This window comes from Felis catus, chromosome B1, assembly GCF_018350175.1.
Source record: "Felis catus isolate Fca126 chromosome B1, F.catus_Fca126_mat1.0, whole genome shotgun sequence".
Taxonomy (NCBI): domain Eukaryota; kingdom Metazoa; phylum Chordata; class Mammalia; order Carnivora; family Felidae; genus Felis; species Felis catus.
Window position 1 is genome coordinate 189,080,813 of NC_058371.1, and position 20,048 is coordinate 189,100,860.

Genomic DNA, 20,048 nt, shown 5'->3' on the forward strand with positions numbered 1-20,048 from the left:
GGAATTTGCTCTGAATAAGGCCTGAATGTGGTAAATCCAATAAACCTGTTACAGTGCATCAGACTGGGCACTTAGACAGCCCTATACAAAATATCGTTGTTAACATCGTGATGTAGCTAAGGGACATATTCCTTCAGTCTAGCCTTCTTGTTTCTCTTTTACTCTCTGAATGACTTGGAACAGTAGCCATCCACCATGCAGGACTGTCCAAATTGTAAATGCATACAGTGGAATGATAAAAAGGACAAAGTACTATACCTGTCTTTCCCATGCTGAATATCAATAATATTAATATTAATACTTCTGGGCTTTTATGGAGTCATTATTTGATGACTGATATTTGCCTTTAATAATAATATGAATTAAAATTTACCCTCAGCTCTAACATATTTTACCAGGCATCTTTCTTAACTTTTAACGATAAAACTAATCTTCATAAAAAGCCCCCTGAACCTGGACTTTTTTTTTTTTTAACAATGTGGTTTGAACTATGTCTTAATTATAGACACATGCCTTTTAACTGTAAAATTCTATTAAATTGTAGCTATGATTCTGATTAATTAAATAAAGCTAGAAGTGCATTGTGGTATTTCAGTGTTGCCTTTGACACCGTTGCATGGAAGGCAGTGAGGATTGTGGAAATCAATTGTAACTTTGCATAGTTTCTTTAATAAATTCTAACTTCCTCAATCCACCCTTATCTGCTGTTACTCACCAACACGTAACACAAATCAACATCCTTGAAGATTCCTTTAGATTTTCTTTCAGAAACTGTTTCCTACAGATTTCCCTGATGACCTCAAGCAATATTTCTTATCTCTCTCTTTGCCTGGCACCTACAGCACATAGTATCTTGTTTTTAAATCAGGGTCTTGTGTATATTTAGTGCTTTCTGCTATATTTTCCTTTTCCACTTATTAGCCCCATGGTTAATGGACCCAGAATAGACACAAACCTGTCTTACCCATGCCCAATACTGCAAATTACTTCATGTTCTTCTTTCCTGTCTTTTTGCTATCCCTTTTTAAGGGCCAACTTCTAGAAGTTGATTAGTGAATACTTACAGAATGAAATGATACACTCTATATTACAGCATTTTACCAAAAGGTCTTTCACATATCTTCTTTCCCTAATAACCACAACAAACCCAAGCAATTATCATATTCACTTTACAAAAGTAAAACTAAGACTCAGTGGAGTTTGCCAGTTTTTCATGTCTAAAAACATGGCAGTTATTATGTATATAATGCACATGGGGGATAAAAGTGTTTCAAAATCCTGTTAAATCAATATAGCACAATGGCTAACATTTCACTTTCTTTTTTATGTCTGAATTTTTAAAACCATAGTCTTTAAAAAGGATAAATGAAGAGGACATAAGAAGGAATCCCATGATGACTGGTATCCCATTCCCAGATGCATCCTTAAATATGGACTATAGGTTACTTATACACGTGAATTCCCTGAATATCTTTACTAAGAAGATTAAAAGCCACCTGTTTTAAGGATTTAGAGATAATACTATTGTAGGATTGCTAGTGGCATTCCCAGAGGGTGGTCAACTGTAGTCATGACTATCCTTTTAAGTGACATATAGGCGACCTGAGTAGGTGCTATATTGGGATCTTTATAGGATCAGACACAGTATACAAAGTATACAGTACACAGAGTATACAAAGTTAGTTTTGAACATCTTACATCACAGAATCTCCCTGAAGACTTCCCCAAGGTCTAGCAAGAAAAGATAAAAAGAAAGCAAATAAAATCCCCTTCACATGTAAACATCCATGAAAACCTAGGGCCAGAATTTCAATGGTTCTGAAGTTTATATCTAGAAGTTTGTATTTTTCTGTCCTTACCTGTACATCTAGAAAGTACAAATTAAAAAAAAAAATTAACGGTTATTTATTATTGAGAGACAGAGTGTGAACAGGGGAGGGGCAGAGAGAGAGGGAGACACAGAATCGGAAGCAGGCTCCAGGCTCTGAGCTGTCAGCATAGAGCCCAACGCGGGCCTCAAACTCACAAACCGCAAGATCATGACCTGAGCCAAAGTCAGACGCTTAACCGACTGAGCCACCCAGGTGCCCCTAGAAAGTACAAATTTTAAACAAACAACATTTATGTGGAAGAGAAGATGTAGAGGCCAAAACTTGAAGCTTTATAAACAGTCCTCCTCTTTGATGACAGAAAACACCTGTCTCACTTTCCCTACTGGAAAAGTAGTGTTGTAACCCACCATGGAGAATGCTGAATATAAGTTAATTCTTGAAAAGTGCCTGCGCTGTTTATCACTAGCTAAGAAATATTGAATTCCTGTTAGTTCATCTCAGCACATAGGGGCTTTTTCCCCACTACATTCCAAACTCATGTAAAAGCTAAGGACAACATTTAAAGTCCTAGCATTTGCAGCCAATAAAAAACCCATCATTTTCAAAGGCTTGCATAGTATTTTAAACTTTACAAAAGTTTATAAAAACATACATATTGACAAAATTAGGATTGTCCCTGAAATCTTCAATCTGATATGTATCTTCAAGGCTATAGGCACTTGCAAAGAACACTTTTATACAAGACACTAGATTTCTCAAGGGAAAATACAGAAATACAATTTCCTTCTTCCTCATGCTTTTTTCCCCCTTCTTTGAAAAGGAGATTATACACATATACTTTTATAAAGATACAAGGGGAAAAATATGTAAGAAAAATATTCACACAAAGGGAAAGACATAATTTTCTCATTCTCACCCTTTTGGCATGTAATGAAAACAGTGATCTAAAAGCGATAAAAAAAACTATAGCTCCAGGCTGCAGGCATCTCTAACAAGAAAATATTATCTACTCTTTCCAGAAAAAAATAGCTTATATTCTGCATTTCCAATAAACACTGATAACAACAGAAAAGGGAGTTAATGAAGTACATTGACAGTAAAAGCGAAGAAAATACAATGCAAATACCTTTTAATCTAATCATTTCTTGAGATTTCACAAGATTAATCACAAAGTTTAGAAGAATGAATTTGATAATAACTTCAGATGCAAGACAACTTTTACATGAGAATGTCTCCAGATACCTTGTCAGAGCAATTTAAAACTTACTGTTACAAGCTCTCCTAAGCAAGCATAAAGATAAATAGGACTTTCACTTTTTTTTCTGATGCATTATTCAATATATATTTAACTCTGAAAACAGATAATGTTTACAGCAACAGTATAAACCAGAAAAAGAAAATACTTACAGATTTTTAATGTCAACTGCCCCACGGAAAGCCTTCCTTGGAATTGCCTGAATTTGGTTTTCACTGAGATCACTAAAAATGACAAAAAGGATAAAGGTCAAGTTATAAAATATTATTTAAAAATGATTTTAATCCATGTGCTTGACAAATGATAAAACACTTCTTAAAAAAAAAGCTAAAGCAATCCTAATAGGATCATAATTAAGTCCGTATCATTGGATATCATTTCTAATACAAATATTTTATATTTATAATATAAATTAAAAGGTTTAAAGAAATGGTTTCTTGAAGTATTTTCCCAGATCTTTAATTTAATAATAAATTACAAAATATGGTTCTCTTAAATTTGAGTTGATTCAATTCTGTGCAATAAACTATTTATTGAAAAACAAATAGTAAATTTGTCATCACTCAGTTTCAAGGGATTCTAAAGTTTTAGTACTTGATACTTCTCCAACATCACTGGCATAACTTACAAAGCATAAAGGAAAGAGGTCCATTTTAATATCCTAGAGAAGACTGGCCAAAAACTGATAAAACCTGGGCAATATGATTAAGTTTTCACAACGCTTTAAGTAATCTTGAAAATGGAACATGGCAGTCCTGGCCCAACAATAAAACCAACAGTTCCTGCATAAAATATTAACAGCAGGTTGATTTAAAACCTTCTTTCAATAATTCTATTAAAACCATAAACACAGACTGTCTATATTTGCATTTTAATTTAATTGAGAAATACATTTTAATGAAAGGGAAAAAAGCACCCTTTCAGTTGGAATGAGAAGTCTGTAAAAATCACTCATCTCATGAAATGGATCATTATTTTTTGCTCGGAGTTCAGATGCAATTGTATGAGCTCACACAGTATTAGCCTTAACAAGTAGGATATAAATGTACATGCAAAAAATATCACTGAAAACAGAAAATGCTCATCTAATTTTAAGTTAACACTACCACAAAGCAGAAAGTTGAAATATCAAATGAATAGGTTATTAAATTAACAGTGATGGTGCTAAAATTATCTTTCAAATTCTAAGATAACTGATGCTCATTAAGAAAGATGAAGCTACTAACCACGGATTCACAGCTGATGACAACAGAGCCATTTTCCAATTCCGTGGAGGTATATTGGATGGATTCATCCACATCCTCTCCCCTAACGCGTCTTTATGATCAGAGCTTTTTGTTCACATACTTGTGACCATGCAACAGAGATAACTGGCAGATAGAGAGATTTAGTGCGTGGTCTTGACCTCATTAGCACCAAATTTTAAACACCCGAGATTTGCATTCATATCTCAACATCCACAATGTTCAAATTAAAAAAAAATGTTTGCTAAGCAATTTGTAAAGAAATAAATGTTAGTCTATTCAAGGAGGAAAGGTCTTTAAAAAAAAAGCAAAACACACATTTTATTTCAAACAGTAAATTTACAATATGTGCTTATGTGGGAGTTAAGTCAGTCATCCATTTCCTAAGTGATGTAGCTCCGTTAACTGCTTTCAATAGTTTCAGTATATCGCTAAGAGTAATAAAACTTCATTTCCTTAAAAATTGCTTATTTCTCCAGCTTGTCATTGATTCAGACGGACTTCCTTCCCTTAATTACATCAGGTTAAGAATGTTTAACAGTGTATATTTAACAGCCTGGATGCTGGCAACTGTATTGAAAGGAAGCTATGGAGCAAGGAGAAGGTAAAGAGAGACAGTGGAGAAAGAAAAATCAGAAAGTAAGAAGAAATGAAAAGGGAAAATGATTGAAGCCAAGCAAATGTGAATCTGCCATGCCCCATTGGAAACCAACAGTAGTGATTTCACTGCTGTGTCTCTGTCAATTCTCTGTTTTTTCATCACTTGTATCTCTCTGTTTCTCCAAAGACAAAGACTGCCGTGGAGACTGTAGGTGAATAAAAATGGCAGAGATGTTTTCTTCGGACCTTGCCGGCTTTCCAAGCTCTGCAGTTTTCCCATCCAGCCAGGTGGGCCATTTCATTCGCCACCTGCAGTTTTTCTTAGGTCTTGTTCTCAATGGGGAGAGTGTGAGGTGGGAGGAAAGGTAGAGGGATGATATTAGGTGGTTCAGAAAGATATCACTGAACAGACTGGAATGCACAGTCGAAGACTATTCCTTCTAAAACGGATTTTACTAGAAGTTTCTGAGTACCATCAGCAGAATTCTAGGACATGGAACGGTTTTATACTGCTAACACTTTTCTTTTCACGAAAGAATGAGAAACTGTCAACTGTCAATCTCAGAGTCTTTTTACTACCCTAGGTCAGTGGTTTATGTGTGGCTGTCCCCCCACCTCCTACAACTAGACTCTTCCCAGACTTATTCTACAGGGTCACTGCCCAGTTCACTTGGGCAGGCAACTTTAGTTCTGGATCCCAGGCCCCTTCAGTTAAGTGGGCCATGTTCAACAATGACAGGAAAAAGAAACAACATATTTTCAGTACCTATGGTATGCAATCATTTTTTTTTAGAAATAACATATTATCACATATGATCTGTATTTCCTCTAATCCCCATAACCATCTTGACAAGTAGTTAATATTATCCTGGTTCTATAGGAAAGGAAATTATGCTTCAGAAATGTAAGCTATTAGTGCTGAAAAATGAGACAAATTGCTTGTTTTTTATATTTATTTATTTTTTGAGAGAGTGCAAGCATGGGAGGCATAGACAGAGGGGGCGGAGGATCTGAAATGGGCTTGCACTGATGGCAGTGAGGCCGATGTGGGGCTCAAACTCATGAACCATGAGATAATGACCTGAACCGAAGTCAGATGCATGACCGACTGAGCCACCCAGGTGCTCTGAGATGATTTAAGTAAATGTATAAGAAATACAGACAAATACTGAGTCAGGATTTGAAGAATTCTAGAGATGATGCAAGGGGCTACTTAATCTCAGTATGTCCTTCCTATGCCCTAAAACGTAAAAGGCTTTCCTTAACTTATCTTAGCCTCCGGTGTATATCACTTGAAAAATGATGCATTAGATTGTGTAAGAATAATGACTTACACTTTCTGTATATAATCAGGTGGAGGTTAGCAGTTATTTTATTCCAACATATATTTATTTAATATCTACAACAGCAGCAAGGTATTGGCTGACGTTGCAAGAACTACTGAGTTGGGTAAAAGCCCATTTCCTGGCTTCAGGAATTTTCAAATTCAGTAAAGACGATAAGGCAAGTAGCCAAATAGAAGGCCAACTGAGAGATTTAAACAAACTATTGTGAGTCTGAAAAGCAAGAAAGCACAGTAAAAAAAAAAAAAAAAGACAACGTGAACATATCAAGATGTAAAGGCAAAGGAGCGGGAGATAGCATGTCTAGTGAAATAAAGGGCACATGCAAAATATGGAATTGAAAAAAAAAAACATAAAACGTTTTATGAGAATAGCATTTGGTTTGATTTGCTTAAAAGGTACAACATACATAGTGGAGTAATAGGAGATGAGGTCCGAAGGACAAATCAAGGGTGTGATGAGTAAACTTTTTGGTAGCAATTGAGAAGTGAGTTCTTATTTCAGCACACAATGTTGGGGAGGGAAGGATGGTAGACAAGAGCAGGGCAGAGACTCTACCTTAGATAAATTCAACTGGAAGCTGGAAGTTGGAAGACTAGATACAAGACTTCTACCCTAGTTGGGGAAAGGGTAGTAAGAATGCCAAACAGTATAAAAAACCCTTAATGTATTTATCACTTGCTTACCATGGGCCAGTTAATAGCTGCATCATCTCTCCCACTGTATAGACAAAAAACGTGGAAAAGATGAAGAGTGCTATCGGGATGCACGAAGAACCAAAACTCAGAAGTGGATTATATGTGGATATGAATTAGCCAAGGGAGACAGAAGAGAAACAAGTTACTTTGAAATTATATTAAAGGTAGTGTTAATACAACTGGGAAATCAGAAGACCAATTTGCAGTGTCCATTATAAGTTTGGTTTCAGAAGTTTTTAAATCTAATTAGAAAGATGTGATATAATGTATCACATAGTTTGGTGACAACAAAGATAGTATATGGTAGGTAAAACATGAGCGGTAACTGAGAAAGGTGATCTATAAGACCAAAGAAACCTGTCACTGGCATTTTGATGAACTCAAGCCACTTTCAAAATAGAATGGGATTGTTTTCGGGGTGTGTGAGTAGTTCTGTGGGTTACGCGTCCAACTCTTGATTTTGGCTCAGGTCATGATCTCACAGTTTCGTGAGTTCGAGCCCCACGTCAGGCTCTGTGCTGACAGTGGAGAAGCTCCTTGAGATTTTCCCTCTCACGCTGCCCCTCCCCTGCTCCCACTGTCTCTCTCTAAAAAAAGAAAGAAAGAAAGAAAGAAAGAAAGAAAGAAAGAAAGAAAGAAAGAAAGAAAGAGAAAGAGAGAGAGAGAGAGAAGGAAGGAAGGAAGGAAGGAAGGAAGGAAGGAAGGAAGGAAGGAAGGAAGGAAGGAAGGAAGGAAGGGAAATGGGATTGTTTTCTGAACCTTGATGAAAATGATGGAGCTTGGTAATTCTCAGCCTCTGGTGTTGGAGTAGGTGGTGGTAAGTGGTGGTTGGCAGAAATCCAAGGAGGCAGCATGTCAAAGGAATTAAGAGCATCGACTACAGACCTAGACTATCTGAGATTGATTATCTGCCATTTATTAACCATGCGCCCTTGGAGAAATTGCTTACCCTCCTATGCCTCAGTTTCTTCATCTGCAAAATGGAATAATGATAATGCTACTTCATAGGACTGTAAGGTGAAATCAGTGAGTTCATACTTTCAAAATGCTCAAAGAGTGCTTACAAGTAGTAAGCACTATGAAGGTGTTGGTTATACACATGTTAAAATTATTCTATTCAGAGGCTGTTATGTGCCCCTGAGTGGTCTACTTTGTTCCTTGAAGACCATTGCAGGCAGTGTGAGATATTACTGATGACAGTGTATTGTTCTGTGAACTGTGTGGAATGAGAAAAATGAGTCAGAACTACTGAGTTAGCAGGATGAAGCTGCCATGGGAAGAGTCTGTAATTATATCACTAGGCAGTAGAGTGTAAAAATGTGTTTCAGAGTTGGAAAACGGCTTGATTGGAGTTGATTTTTAGGAAGATTAATCTGGAAATAGAATTTCAGAGCAGGCAGGGACAATGGGCAGAGAACTGGTGTTGGGCAATTTGGTGGAGAGAGAGAGTGGGTTTCCAGTTAACTAGAAAATTCTTTTTGGTGAATTTAAGTAATTAAGTTGTGAGTTCGGCTTAGGTCCAAATATAGTCTTCAATGCAAGTTAAGGTGATTTTCATCTTGGGGAGAGCTTGCAACCACTCAAATTTTCTGATTAGGAAAATAACAAACACAAAAAGTACGAAAAGCATTTTGGGAAGATCACTGCAGAAATTGGGGAACTGGGATTGAAGACAAAGACACTCATTTGGTTTTGTGGTATTTTGAACTCAAGTAAATGGAAACATATCCCATGCTCGTAAATTGGAAGAATTAATATTGTTAAAATGTCCTTTTTAAAAAAAGTATTGTTAAAATATCCTTACTACACAGAGCAATCTCCAGATTCACTGCAATCCCTACCAAAATTCCAATGCCATTTTTCATAGAAATAGAATAAACCATTCTAAAATTTGTATGGAACCCCAAAAGACCCTGAATAGCTAAAGCAATCTTGAAAAAGAAGGTCAAAGCTGGAAATATCATATTATCTGAATTCAAACAATATCACTAAGTTATAGTAATCAAAACAATACAGTAATGGCATAAAAACAGACACACATACTAATGTAACAAAATAAAGAACCCAGTAATATATATAATAGCCAATTAATCTACAACAAGGGAGCCAAGAATATATAATAGTGAAAGCATAATTTCATACCACATTCAAAAGAATGAAACCAAACCCCTATATTTGACCATACACAAAAAAATCAACTCAAAATGGATTAAAGACTTGAACATAAGACCTGAAGCCATAGAACCCTTGGAAGAAAACACAGGAGATAAGCTCTTTGACATTAGTACACAAATTATTTTTTTTGGATTTGACACTAAAACCAAAGGCAACAAAAGCAAGAATGAATAAATGGGACAATATCAAACTAAAGAGTTTGTGCAAAGCAAAGTCAACATTAAAAAAATGAAAGACAACTTAGAGAATGGAAGGAAATATCTCTCTGTCCCTCTCTCTCTGACCCTCCCCCAATCATGCACGTGAACTCTCTCTCAAAATAAGTAAATAAATTAATTAAAGAAAAAAACCCACAATGAGTTATCACCTCACACATGCTAGAATGACTGTCGTCAAAAAGACAAGAGGTAATGTGTTGGTGAGGATGTGAAGAAAAGGGAACCCTTTTGCACCGTTGGTGCCAATGTAAATTGGTGCAGTCACTGTGGAAAACAGTACAGATGTCCCTCCCCAAATTAAAACTATAACTACGGTATGATCCAACAATTCCACTTCTGAATATGTATCCAGAGGAAAGGAAATCACCATCTCGAAGCAGTATCTGCATTCCCAAGATTACTGCAGCATTATTTACAATAGACAAAACATGGAAACAATCAAAATGTCCTTTGGTGATTAAACAGATAAAGATAATGTGGATACAGAAATGAACACAATTTGGAATATTATTCAGCAATAAAAGAAGGGAATTCTGCCATTTGTACCAGCATGGATGGACATTGAGAGTATTATGCTAAGTGAAGTAAGTCAGAGAAATACAAATACTGTAATACTTGATGTATTCACTTGCATGTGAAATCCAAAAATACCCAGAACTCATACATAGTGAGAACAGATTGGTGGTAGACAGGGAATGGGGGTGGAGGTTGGGGAAATGGAGGAACATGGTCAAAAGGTACAAACTTCCAGTAATGATTAACAAGATCTGGGTATGTAATGACTATTGTTAATGATGCTATATCGTATGGATTAAAGTTGCTGAGAATAGATCTGAAGATTTCTCATCCCAAGAAAAGTTTAGAAAAGCTAGCTAAATTTACTGTGGTAGTTATTTTGCAATAAATGCATGTATCATTATTATCTTGTACATCCTAAATCAATACACTGTTGTATGTCAGTTCAATCTCAATACAATGGGAAAATACCACCCCCAAAAAGGGTTATTACCAAGTGCTCAGATAGCATAATTTGAAACTTTTTACAAAAATTAAAAATTTTTAACAGCTTGAGTTTGAAAGCCTAGTTTATTTAACTTATTCATTTTCCCAGGTGACAAGGACGTGAGAAGAGCGGGAAAGGCTGTCTGATTCTGAAGTTAACCTTAGTAAGAAAGCAATGAATGAGGGTGGATATTAGTGGTTTCAAAGCAAAGGTTATACATTCTTGGTATCTACACAACTGGAAAGATTCAGGGTCCCCAGAGCCAGGCCTGTGTAATGGCCCTTGTGGTCATCAGCCAGGAAACTCTGAAGTTTCCTATTTTAGATCTCCTCCCTTTGACTACATTCAACCCGTTCCCCAAACTACCTCAGTAGTCGCTCTAATCAAGTCTCCGCCTGCCATTCTCCACTGCCATAGCCCCTGCTAGGACATTCATCACCCTTTCAGACATGAATGAGATTCCAAACTCATCTGTGAATTGATTTATGATCCTTTCCAATGCACCCTCCACACTGGCACCACAGTTTTATTTCCAAAGTTGAAATTATATCAAACCACCTCCTGAAATCTTCCTCATCTCAGTTAAGGAGACACCACCCTTATATTTGTTCAGTACAAAAACTTTTCAGTCTTCATTGTCATTCCATATTCTTCCACACCCCCATCCAGCCCATCATAATCCTCTTGACTCTCTCTTCAAAATAGATCCACAATCTGACCTACGTGCATCTCTGCTTCCCTGACAAAGTCATCATCCCCTCTTGTCTGGGTGATTTCGATAGTCTTTCAAATGCCTCTTTGCTTCTCCCCTTGTTTCCTGTAACCATATCTTGCCACATCATTGATCAAAACTTCACTAATGTCTCATCTCACTATAAGGGAAAGCACAAAGCATCACAAAGGTCAACGAGGCTCCAAATTAAACTGGTCGGCACGGTCTCCTTGGCCTCACCTCTTTCTACTCTCCCCTCATCCCCCTTCTCAAGCTACACTGGCCTTCTAGAGTTTCTTAAACTCAACTCAACATAGTCTCCTTCAAGGCCTCCCTTGATACTTTTTCTTGCTCTATTTTCACCTCAGACGTTCCTTCATGAATTCTATGCTCTCAATTCATCTTTTCTAAAATAATTTTCCAAATCTCTCAGCTTTTGCACATTTTTTTGTCTTCAGCACCTAGTTCCTATCACCAAAGATGGAGAGTTAAGCATTGTTCAAGACCCAGAGCAAACAGCACCTCCCTCAGCATAGTTTTTCTCCACTCTCCCAGCTGAGCCTAGCACTAAGATCTCTGACACGTGTCAGCTATGTGATAGCTTTTCTCTCCATTTGCTCATCTGTAAAATGAGCTAGTACACATATCTCTTAGGGCCAATCTGCCTGGTCCAAATGACAACATTGTTATTAATACTAATTACCACCTACATAATTAATGTCATATAATTATTGCATAATTATAGAATATGACTATTATTGGTGAGTCAGTCATCCCATCTTCTATGCTCTTTAGGTGACTGGCACACAACTTTATTATAACATTTCCAAAATTTCAGTTTAATTCTTTTCTTAGATGACTATCTCCTGCTAGACAATATGATAAATGAAGGCAGGGATTTTAGTTCATTTTGTTTCTACAGAATTCCTGGCATATGACAGGCCTTCAGTAAGCAAAGGTGTAAAGGAGGTAGGAAAAGAAAAAGAAGCTCTGAAGAAAAAACTTACAAAACATGGCAACTTGCTGGATGGATATGGATAAGAGTCAGAGCTTATATACAAGTCTGTGGTTGCAACCCTGCTAAGTAGCAGAATCTAACATTATAGACTCAATGAGGGGCAATCAGGAAATAAAATTGGACTTCTGAGAGGACGCTTACATATACTGGTATCAAGGCAATGCAAGAGGGGTGAATTCATAGCAATGTTTCACAAAGCAATGGACACACGAGACTAGAGCCCAATAAAAGGGGTCAGAGAGACAGAGAAATACAGATCAATGAGCCCTTGTGCCATGGTAAGAAGTGAACTGTGCAGTGCATACCTGACTCATCTCTCTGATTATGAGATGTATTGACAAATTTCAAATCTGCAAATTGCTTTCCCCAAGAAGTGATACTAAGCATACTCAAGATTTTGGTACTTGCAAGTGGGAAAGTCAGCAGAGTTCTTCCACTATCCCTTCTGTTCTCTCATTCATGCCTTCAAATGCCTTTTTAATTTTTTTTTTAATTTTACAGAGAGAGACAGCACATGGATGAGCAGGGGCAGGAAAAGCAGAGAGGGAGAGAGAGAGAGAGAGAGAGAGAGAGAGAGAGAGAGAGAGAGAGAGAATCTTAATCAGGCTCCATGCTCAGTGTGGAGCCCAATATGGGGCTCGATCCCACCACCCTGGGATCATGACCCCTGGCTGAAATCAAGAGTTGAATGCTCAATGAACTGAGCCATCCAGCTGCCCCTCAAATGCATTTATTGACAGCACAAAATCTGACATAATCATTGCTTTGTGATAGTTCTCTATTTTTCCTTTTATGGTATGTTTTTCACCACCAACTTGACTGCTGCTTCTTTTTTAAAAAGTTTATTTATTTATTTTGAGAGAGAGAGAGAGAGAGAGAGAGAGAGAGCGAGCAGGGGGCAGGCAGACACAGAGAGGAAGAGAAAGAATCCCAAGCAGGCTCCACGTTGTCAGAGCAAAGCCCGACATAGGGCTGCATCCCACAAACACTGAGATTGTGACCTGAGCAGAAACCAAGAGTCGGACGCTTAAACGACTGAGCCACCCAGGTGCCCCTTGACTGCTGCTTCTTAATAAGCAGGGCTGTGTCTTCTACATATGTCCTTTCACTTCCAGGTCTTGATATGATCCTATATAGAATAGATTCACTTATCATTGTTTGTCAAGATGCCTAAGTGGTCTTTTGGGTTGTTGTTCCAAAAATTGTTTTGTTACTGAGAACCTACAGTAACTTCTAGTACTGCAGCTTTACTGAACATAATGGTAATAATGGGTATCTATTTTTTTCTGATCTCTAATATACTTTGACAATAGTACTTTTTTGCTCTTAATAAAATAGTCCTTTCTTGCTTTTAATAAAAAGCGTCAACAGAAGTGTTTTTTTACAGAACTCTGACAACCGTAAATCTCCATAGAAATTTAAGTGTGAAAAGTGTGCAGTTTACAATTGATGAAATAAGATAATACTCGTAGCTAACATTTACTGGGCAATTACTAACTGCCAGAAAACACACTTTGACGTATTTAAATTCTTTTCTATAATCACATCAGGATATAGTCTTTCATTTTCATTTGGAGACAGGGAAGTGGGGTTTACGAGGGTTATGTAATTTCCCTGTGGTCACACAGCTAAGTAAGCTACTGGAACTATTTGAACTTGGCTCTGTTGTTCTCCAAACCTCTTACACTTAACCACTACTGTGTTGCCTCATAGGCTTCTGTAGAAGTCTGGCTCTCTGGTATTATAGTTCCATCACCCTGGAGTTGTGGTTTCAGTATGGTTTCAGGATAACCCATCAGAACTCTCTGAAGAGGTTGTTTAAAAACCAGACCCCTAACTCCACTCCAGAAATGCCAGGCAGATTCTCTAGGGAAGATGTCCAATAACCTGTGTTTTTAACAAATCTCCTAGGTAACTGTTATGCCCATTGTCTTTGAACCCCATGTTAGAAGCCCAATGGAACATCTCTGATAAATAATATCTTCTAGCTTTTGTTTAGTTTAATAAGCATGGTGTTCATTTATGTGCATCCAGTGGGAATGAGAAGAGGAAATAAAAAAAAATGGGAGGCACCATTAAACCCAAGAATATATATGGTACTTTGAACAGAGAAGGTTGGATGAGAGAGGCCATCATTGTAAAATATACATAAAAAAAAATCTCACAACCAGAATATTGATCTTGAAAAAATAAAGAATTCCCAGCGTAAGTTTTATCTTTCCTATTTCTCTTCAAAACAGTATCCATAACATTGCTTCATATTAGCATTGATCTTTCCAAGTGATATTTAAGTCACCATTTGGGTTACCTACAAGCACTCCTGTTATGTGCATTCAAGGAGGACATACCTAACGGGCTAAAGCCATAAGCTAACGACAGGCTCTAAAAGTATATTGCATCAACAACGATAAAACCTCCCTTTGCACCTTTTATGAGGACTGTTGAGCTAGTAACCCATGTTTTAAGAAAACCTGTGTTGTTTTTTTTTTTTTTTTGTCACATCTAAGCATAGAGTTTTGTAAAACCACAATGGTCTGAACACACCTCCAGATGCCTAAAGCAGCATCCTGAAGGTAGTGTACTGGGACCGACCCAGAATCAGGTTTGGACAAAAATCTTTCACTTCCATAAAAGCATGTGACCACATAATCTTAGTCAAGTTACTGAGATCCTTTAAATCATGATTTATTTTTCCTAACTCTAGAAACAGCACCAAGCATTGCTGTGTCAGGCTTACCATGAGGACTGAACAATCTGATGTAGTCTACGTGGAAGGTATGGGGTGCCACGCCAGGCGTGGCACCCCAAAGTCCTCCCACGTTACTTTCCCGCAGTTCCATTAGCTCAACTCAGTTCACTTCAGAAATGATTTATTGGAAGCAGAGTGTGCTGAGTACACTGCTAGTGTTCAGAATAGAAGATAATAATAACAGGTGTCTGATCCAGAAGCTCAGATTCCAGAAGGGAAAGCATCAGGGAAGGTAATCATCGCACTACTGCACCCACCAAAGTATCAGCAGGAAAACACATGAAGTCCCAAAATAGTAAAGGAGGAAATGCTTCATTTTGTCATTGCTTGGACTGTCGGGATGGTAGATCATAGTAAAAAGCAAATAAGCAAATAACAACAAAAAAGACATTTGCTATGGCATTTCTTATGTTGAGGTATGGATTCGGGGAATATATACACACAACCAATTTAATATACGTACATTTTTTTCCCCCATCAAGCCTTTGTACATGCACTTCCCTCTGCCTGGAATATTATGTTGTCTTTCAGTTTGTTAATCTTCCTACTCACCCTCTTAGGCAGAATTAAATGTTCTCTCTTCTAAAAATTTTCTCTGAAATATCCAAATACTGGAGTAGACTCCCTTTTTTTGTGCTCGTGTAACACATTATACTTAACTGACATACCGGATTATAATTGCTACCTAACTTGTTGACACAACTCATGAGAGCTGAAACTTTCCTGAGAACAGATACTGAAGAATTCATCATTGTATCCCCGGTGCCTAATACAGTGCCAGGCTGTGGTCAATAAAGCATAAATAAAAATGTACAAAACTGTTCAGCAAACTAGTACTGCACTCGTTGACATTTAGGTTCTCAGGCAAACTACTTCTTCAACAGGTACTTAATGTCTTTCTTAGGATATATGAAAATCTCATCTTCTACCATGGTAAATTAAGACTATGATGTACTTTTTCCCTGGCTTCCAAAGATATGGTAAAATACCATATGGTAAAATATATTATTTTTTGTGACCCAAGTATCTTTACTGAGATTGGTAAGAAAGGTAATAGCAAAGATAGAATGATCGTGTTTGTATAAGTATCACACATGTTAAATAGAAAACAGGCATTGAAAGCCTTTGTTCAGCCTAAACTGTAGTCTTAGTCTCAGCTGATGAGCTTAAAAACCCTTTAATTCTCTCAATTATGGGGGTACATAGGAGTTTCATAATTTAGTCACTAGAACAGGGGCGCCAACCAAGAAATAATCGTTTCTGAATGTAACTTCATGCCTTTGCATCAGGACTTGCACTATTCACTTACTGAGATGCATCAAAAATGTGCTCCTATTTTTCTCATCAAAATAACTGCAGATATAGGAAGAAAGACCAGGCATGTATACATGTATAAAGAGCCGACACAAAGTCATAAGACCCACATGTGAAAATTAAATAATGAGGTATAACAAGAGTGGGGTGGCGTATAAATGAGGAAATGCTTTTGAAAGAGGAGGCCATTGAGCTGGGTCTTAGGAAACGTGATGGGGATAGTTGGGCAAGAGGAAATGGGAAGTTATTTCTAAAGAAGAGACCAGCATGGGAAGATATTAGGTACAGGAATATTAAGGGTGACATCAATGGGAGTGGATGGTAAGGAGGAAGAATTTTGCTGCATCTAACAAATAATTAAAAGGAAAGAAAGAGATTGTGTTGGGATTCCAGAACATTCAAATAAGATGACTATAAAGTTTTCAGCTAATCGTATTAGCAGTGAGAAACAAGACAAACAAGAAATGAAATAAGACCGAAATAAAGGTTTCCGGAATCTGTCCAAGAACAACTAGAGCACAATATCTAACTATTTTGGAACAAGTTTTGTTGTATTCTCTCCCCTCCGGGGTGTTCTTAAATGTATGTTTGTCAATGAAAAGTCAGCATGGATGTGTATACTTAATTCTGACTTAAAATCTTGTGATCTGTAGAGAGTCAGCTGTCGGGACTTCCTTTTAACACTTACAAATTTCAACTGAAAAGTAATTCTTGATAATAATAAAACGATTTCAATGGAAGACAAGAGTCAGTTGAGAAAACACCTACAAATCAAGAATTTACAAGTGAAATTAGCAAACATCAAATCTCAACAAATTATGACCCCTCCCAGGAAAATTTTTGCAATAGACTGTAGCATCCTGATTAACAATTTATATATCAAAAGATCTACTCGCTTAAATTACAATTCAATGGTCCCTAGATTAAATCTAATTTAGAACATTTTCATTACTCCAAAAGAAACTTTTTTAAGATTTTATTTTTAAGTAATCTCTGTACCCAACATGGGGCTTGAATTTACAACCCTGAGATCAAGAGTTGTATGCCCCACTGACTGTCCCAAACCCTTTATTCTTAAGCAGTTACTCCCTTTTCCCCTTCCTTGTGTTGTAGCATGAACCTGCACTTCATTGTTTTATTGCCAAATAAGATTACATTGCACGGATATAACACCTTTTGTTTGTTCATTCCTCAGTTGATAGATGCAATAGGCTTTGTATGGCAATTTAAAATTTTTCTGGGGACTACTATAGTTTGTATACTCTTTGGGTCCTTTCTTCATGACACTGTTGTACTTGGCTTAATATTTCTTAATAAAGCAGGAGCCCAATTATTGGGCTATGGACACCAGGGTATAACTATTGCTTAGACCATCTTGTACCCTTTCAGATACTACATTTTCTTTGAAATTTGTTTGTTTTGTTTGTACACTGGATTATAGTGCTCTTCCCCTAATTTTACCTCCCTTTACCCATAACAATACACGATATTCTTTTGATCATGCTCATGGAGTTTGTATAGACTATGGAAGCAGCCCTTGATTTGTTGTAGAACTTGGGACAAAACCATTTTCAAAAATGGGAATAGATGCATTTTCCTACCACTGCTTTTTTTCCACATGTGTATATCCATATTGACTGAATATTAAATAATATGTATGTTATATACAACATATATTTGTTTCTAAATGTATGTGCATGTATGCCAGAGAAGACAGAAAGAGACACATAGAGATAGATAGATAGATAGATAGATAGATAGATAGATAGATAGACACAGACAGATAGATAGATAGAGAAAAGAGACAGAGAGGGAAAAGCCCACCATATGCAAACATGGGAATATACAGAAATACATATTAGTTATGTAGATATCTTACTTATATCTCACTACATGTAATTTAGATAGGAAAAATGTTAAATGTTATGACCTGAAAGGTTTTTTTTCCCCAGACTTAAATGTACCTTAATGATTTTCAATTTAAAACAATCCTGTATTATAACTCCTAATGATAATTTTAGGTCTCGCCTGAAGCATTCTCTGCAGTATTCCCTAGGGGAAAAAAATGTAAAAGGAGGTAAAATGAAAATCATTGTCAAATATGTTTATCCTAAGCACTCCTTATAGATCCTCATTTAATCCTTCGATTCCTAAAAAATAAAGACAACTTTCAAGAATATGCTTTTTAAAATCATCACGCCTTTGCTTCTTACTTTGTTCTAAAGATTTTTAAAAGGCAGAATGTAATCTAACCGTCCTGAAATACTGCATCAGCTTTTAACAAAAGGGCCAATACTGCCATCCTGCTATTTTATTACTCACGACGTATGGTTTCCAGTTGAGTATCCCATTAACCTCAGAGTGCAATGATATCATTTTAATTATATAAATTGAAACAGCAATGTATAATACCTATATCATGTAAAAATGGATTCACTTTATGTGAAAGTGTCTAAACTATCTTTGGCTATGAAGCAATAAATTTGCTTTTGATGGCAAACCTGCCTGTAAATTTAATTACTGGTAATTTTATTTTCCTCCACGGTTTAACCTCTCTTAGATTCTGACCAGGAATATCATAAATCTGTACTTCCATGAACTAGTTTGGAAACTACTAAGTAATGACAAATGAGTATTTGCCCAGATTTTAACTTGGAGAAGCAAATAAATATAAATGTGGGTGGGAAATGACTATGCCAACCCATAAAAGTCATCACAGCTTAAATCTCTAATTTGTTAAAAAGTATAGTTTACTTAATGAAACTCTCTTTGTTATAATATATAACCAAATAATACATTTAATGGAAGATAATTATTTTCATGGGCCTAAAGTTCCAAAAAGCTGTGTGAGGATAAGAAAAAACTAAGTCACATAGAACAGAGATGTTTGTATTAGTTCAAGAGAAAGGCTAGTTTATACGTAATCCAGTGTCAAGCTACATATTCAATAAATCATCTGGTATTGTTGGAGTATCGCAAGGGTCACCCTTCAAGAACTCATATGAGATTGGGGAAAGGGTGGGAGGTGTTCCCCATCAATGCTTTCTCTTCTTCCAAAGAATTCCATACAGGGTAGCCAGTTCTAAAGGAAATAGAAAGGAAGCCCAGTCATGAAGGGCCAATGTTAGTACATTTCAATGTTAATTAGATGTGGCACACACCAGGTGAGAACAATCATATGCCTTCCTGTGAACAGAGAGAACAGAGTGTGTGTTTAAGAGCCATGGCACTCAAACCAGAGCATCTAGTCCTACATCAAGGCTCTGCCACTTACTAGCTTTGTTACTTGGGCAAGCCATTCTACCCTCTCTAACCCTTCACTCACTTCATCTGAAACATGAGGAAAATAAAACCATCTACCTTATAAGGTCATTGCTTAGGAGAGCTGAAATAAAGCTTGTGCAATGCTTAGTGGAGTTCTCAACACAAACCAAGTGCTTGATACATATGAGACCTGCCGTAGCTGTGTACAATTCTGCATGCTTCTCTCTGTTCCCTTCACTTCACGGCGAACTTCTTGAGGGTTTGGTCTCTGCCTTAATATCTAAGAGTTTTATCCTGGATGTGCCATGTATTAGTTCTATGACCTTGTGTCAGGTTTTTTTTTAACTTCTCTAAACTTCAATTTTCTCATCTTTAAATTAAAACTAATATTTAAAACACATTTCATAGCGCTGTTGCAAAGACCATATGAAATATTTAACACAGGACCTCACACATGCTAATAATATTCAGTAATGGTTACCTATTATCATTTTAATGCAGAAATACATACCAACAAACAGGATTCTAGAAGATGTACTCAAGTTTAGGTAAAATTTTAGCAGGCCAATTATATCTGTATCAAAGTTTAATAGTGGATAAAACAGAAACGTCTTTTTTATAGT

General features: G+C 36.7%; 1 protein-coding gene across 12 annotated transcripts in view; it reads right to left on the reverse strand.

Moving 5' to 3' along the window:
- Window positions 1-20,048, reverse strand: part of SLIT2 (slit guidance ligand 2) — a 374,968-nt gene that overhangs the window by 150,428 nt on the left and 204,492 nt on the right. For all 12 annotated transcript variants that reach the window (XM_045056548.1, XM_023253270.2, XM_023253268.2 and 9 more), the window contains one exon: window positions 3,240-3,311. In XM_045056548.1, coding sequence (XP_044912483.1) covers window positions 3,240-3,311 — 72 coding nt within the window. The remainder of the gene's footprint in view (window positions 1-3,239; window positions 3,312-20,048) is intronic.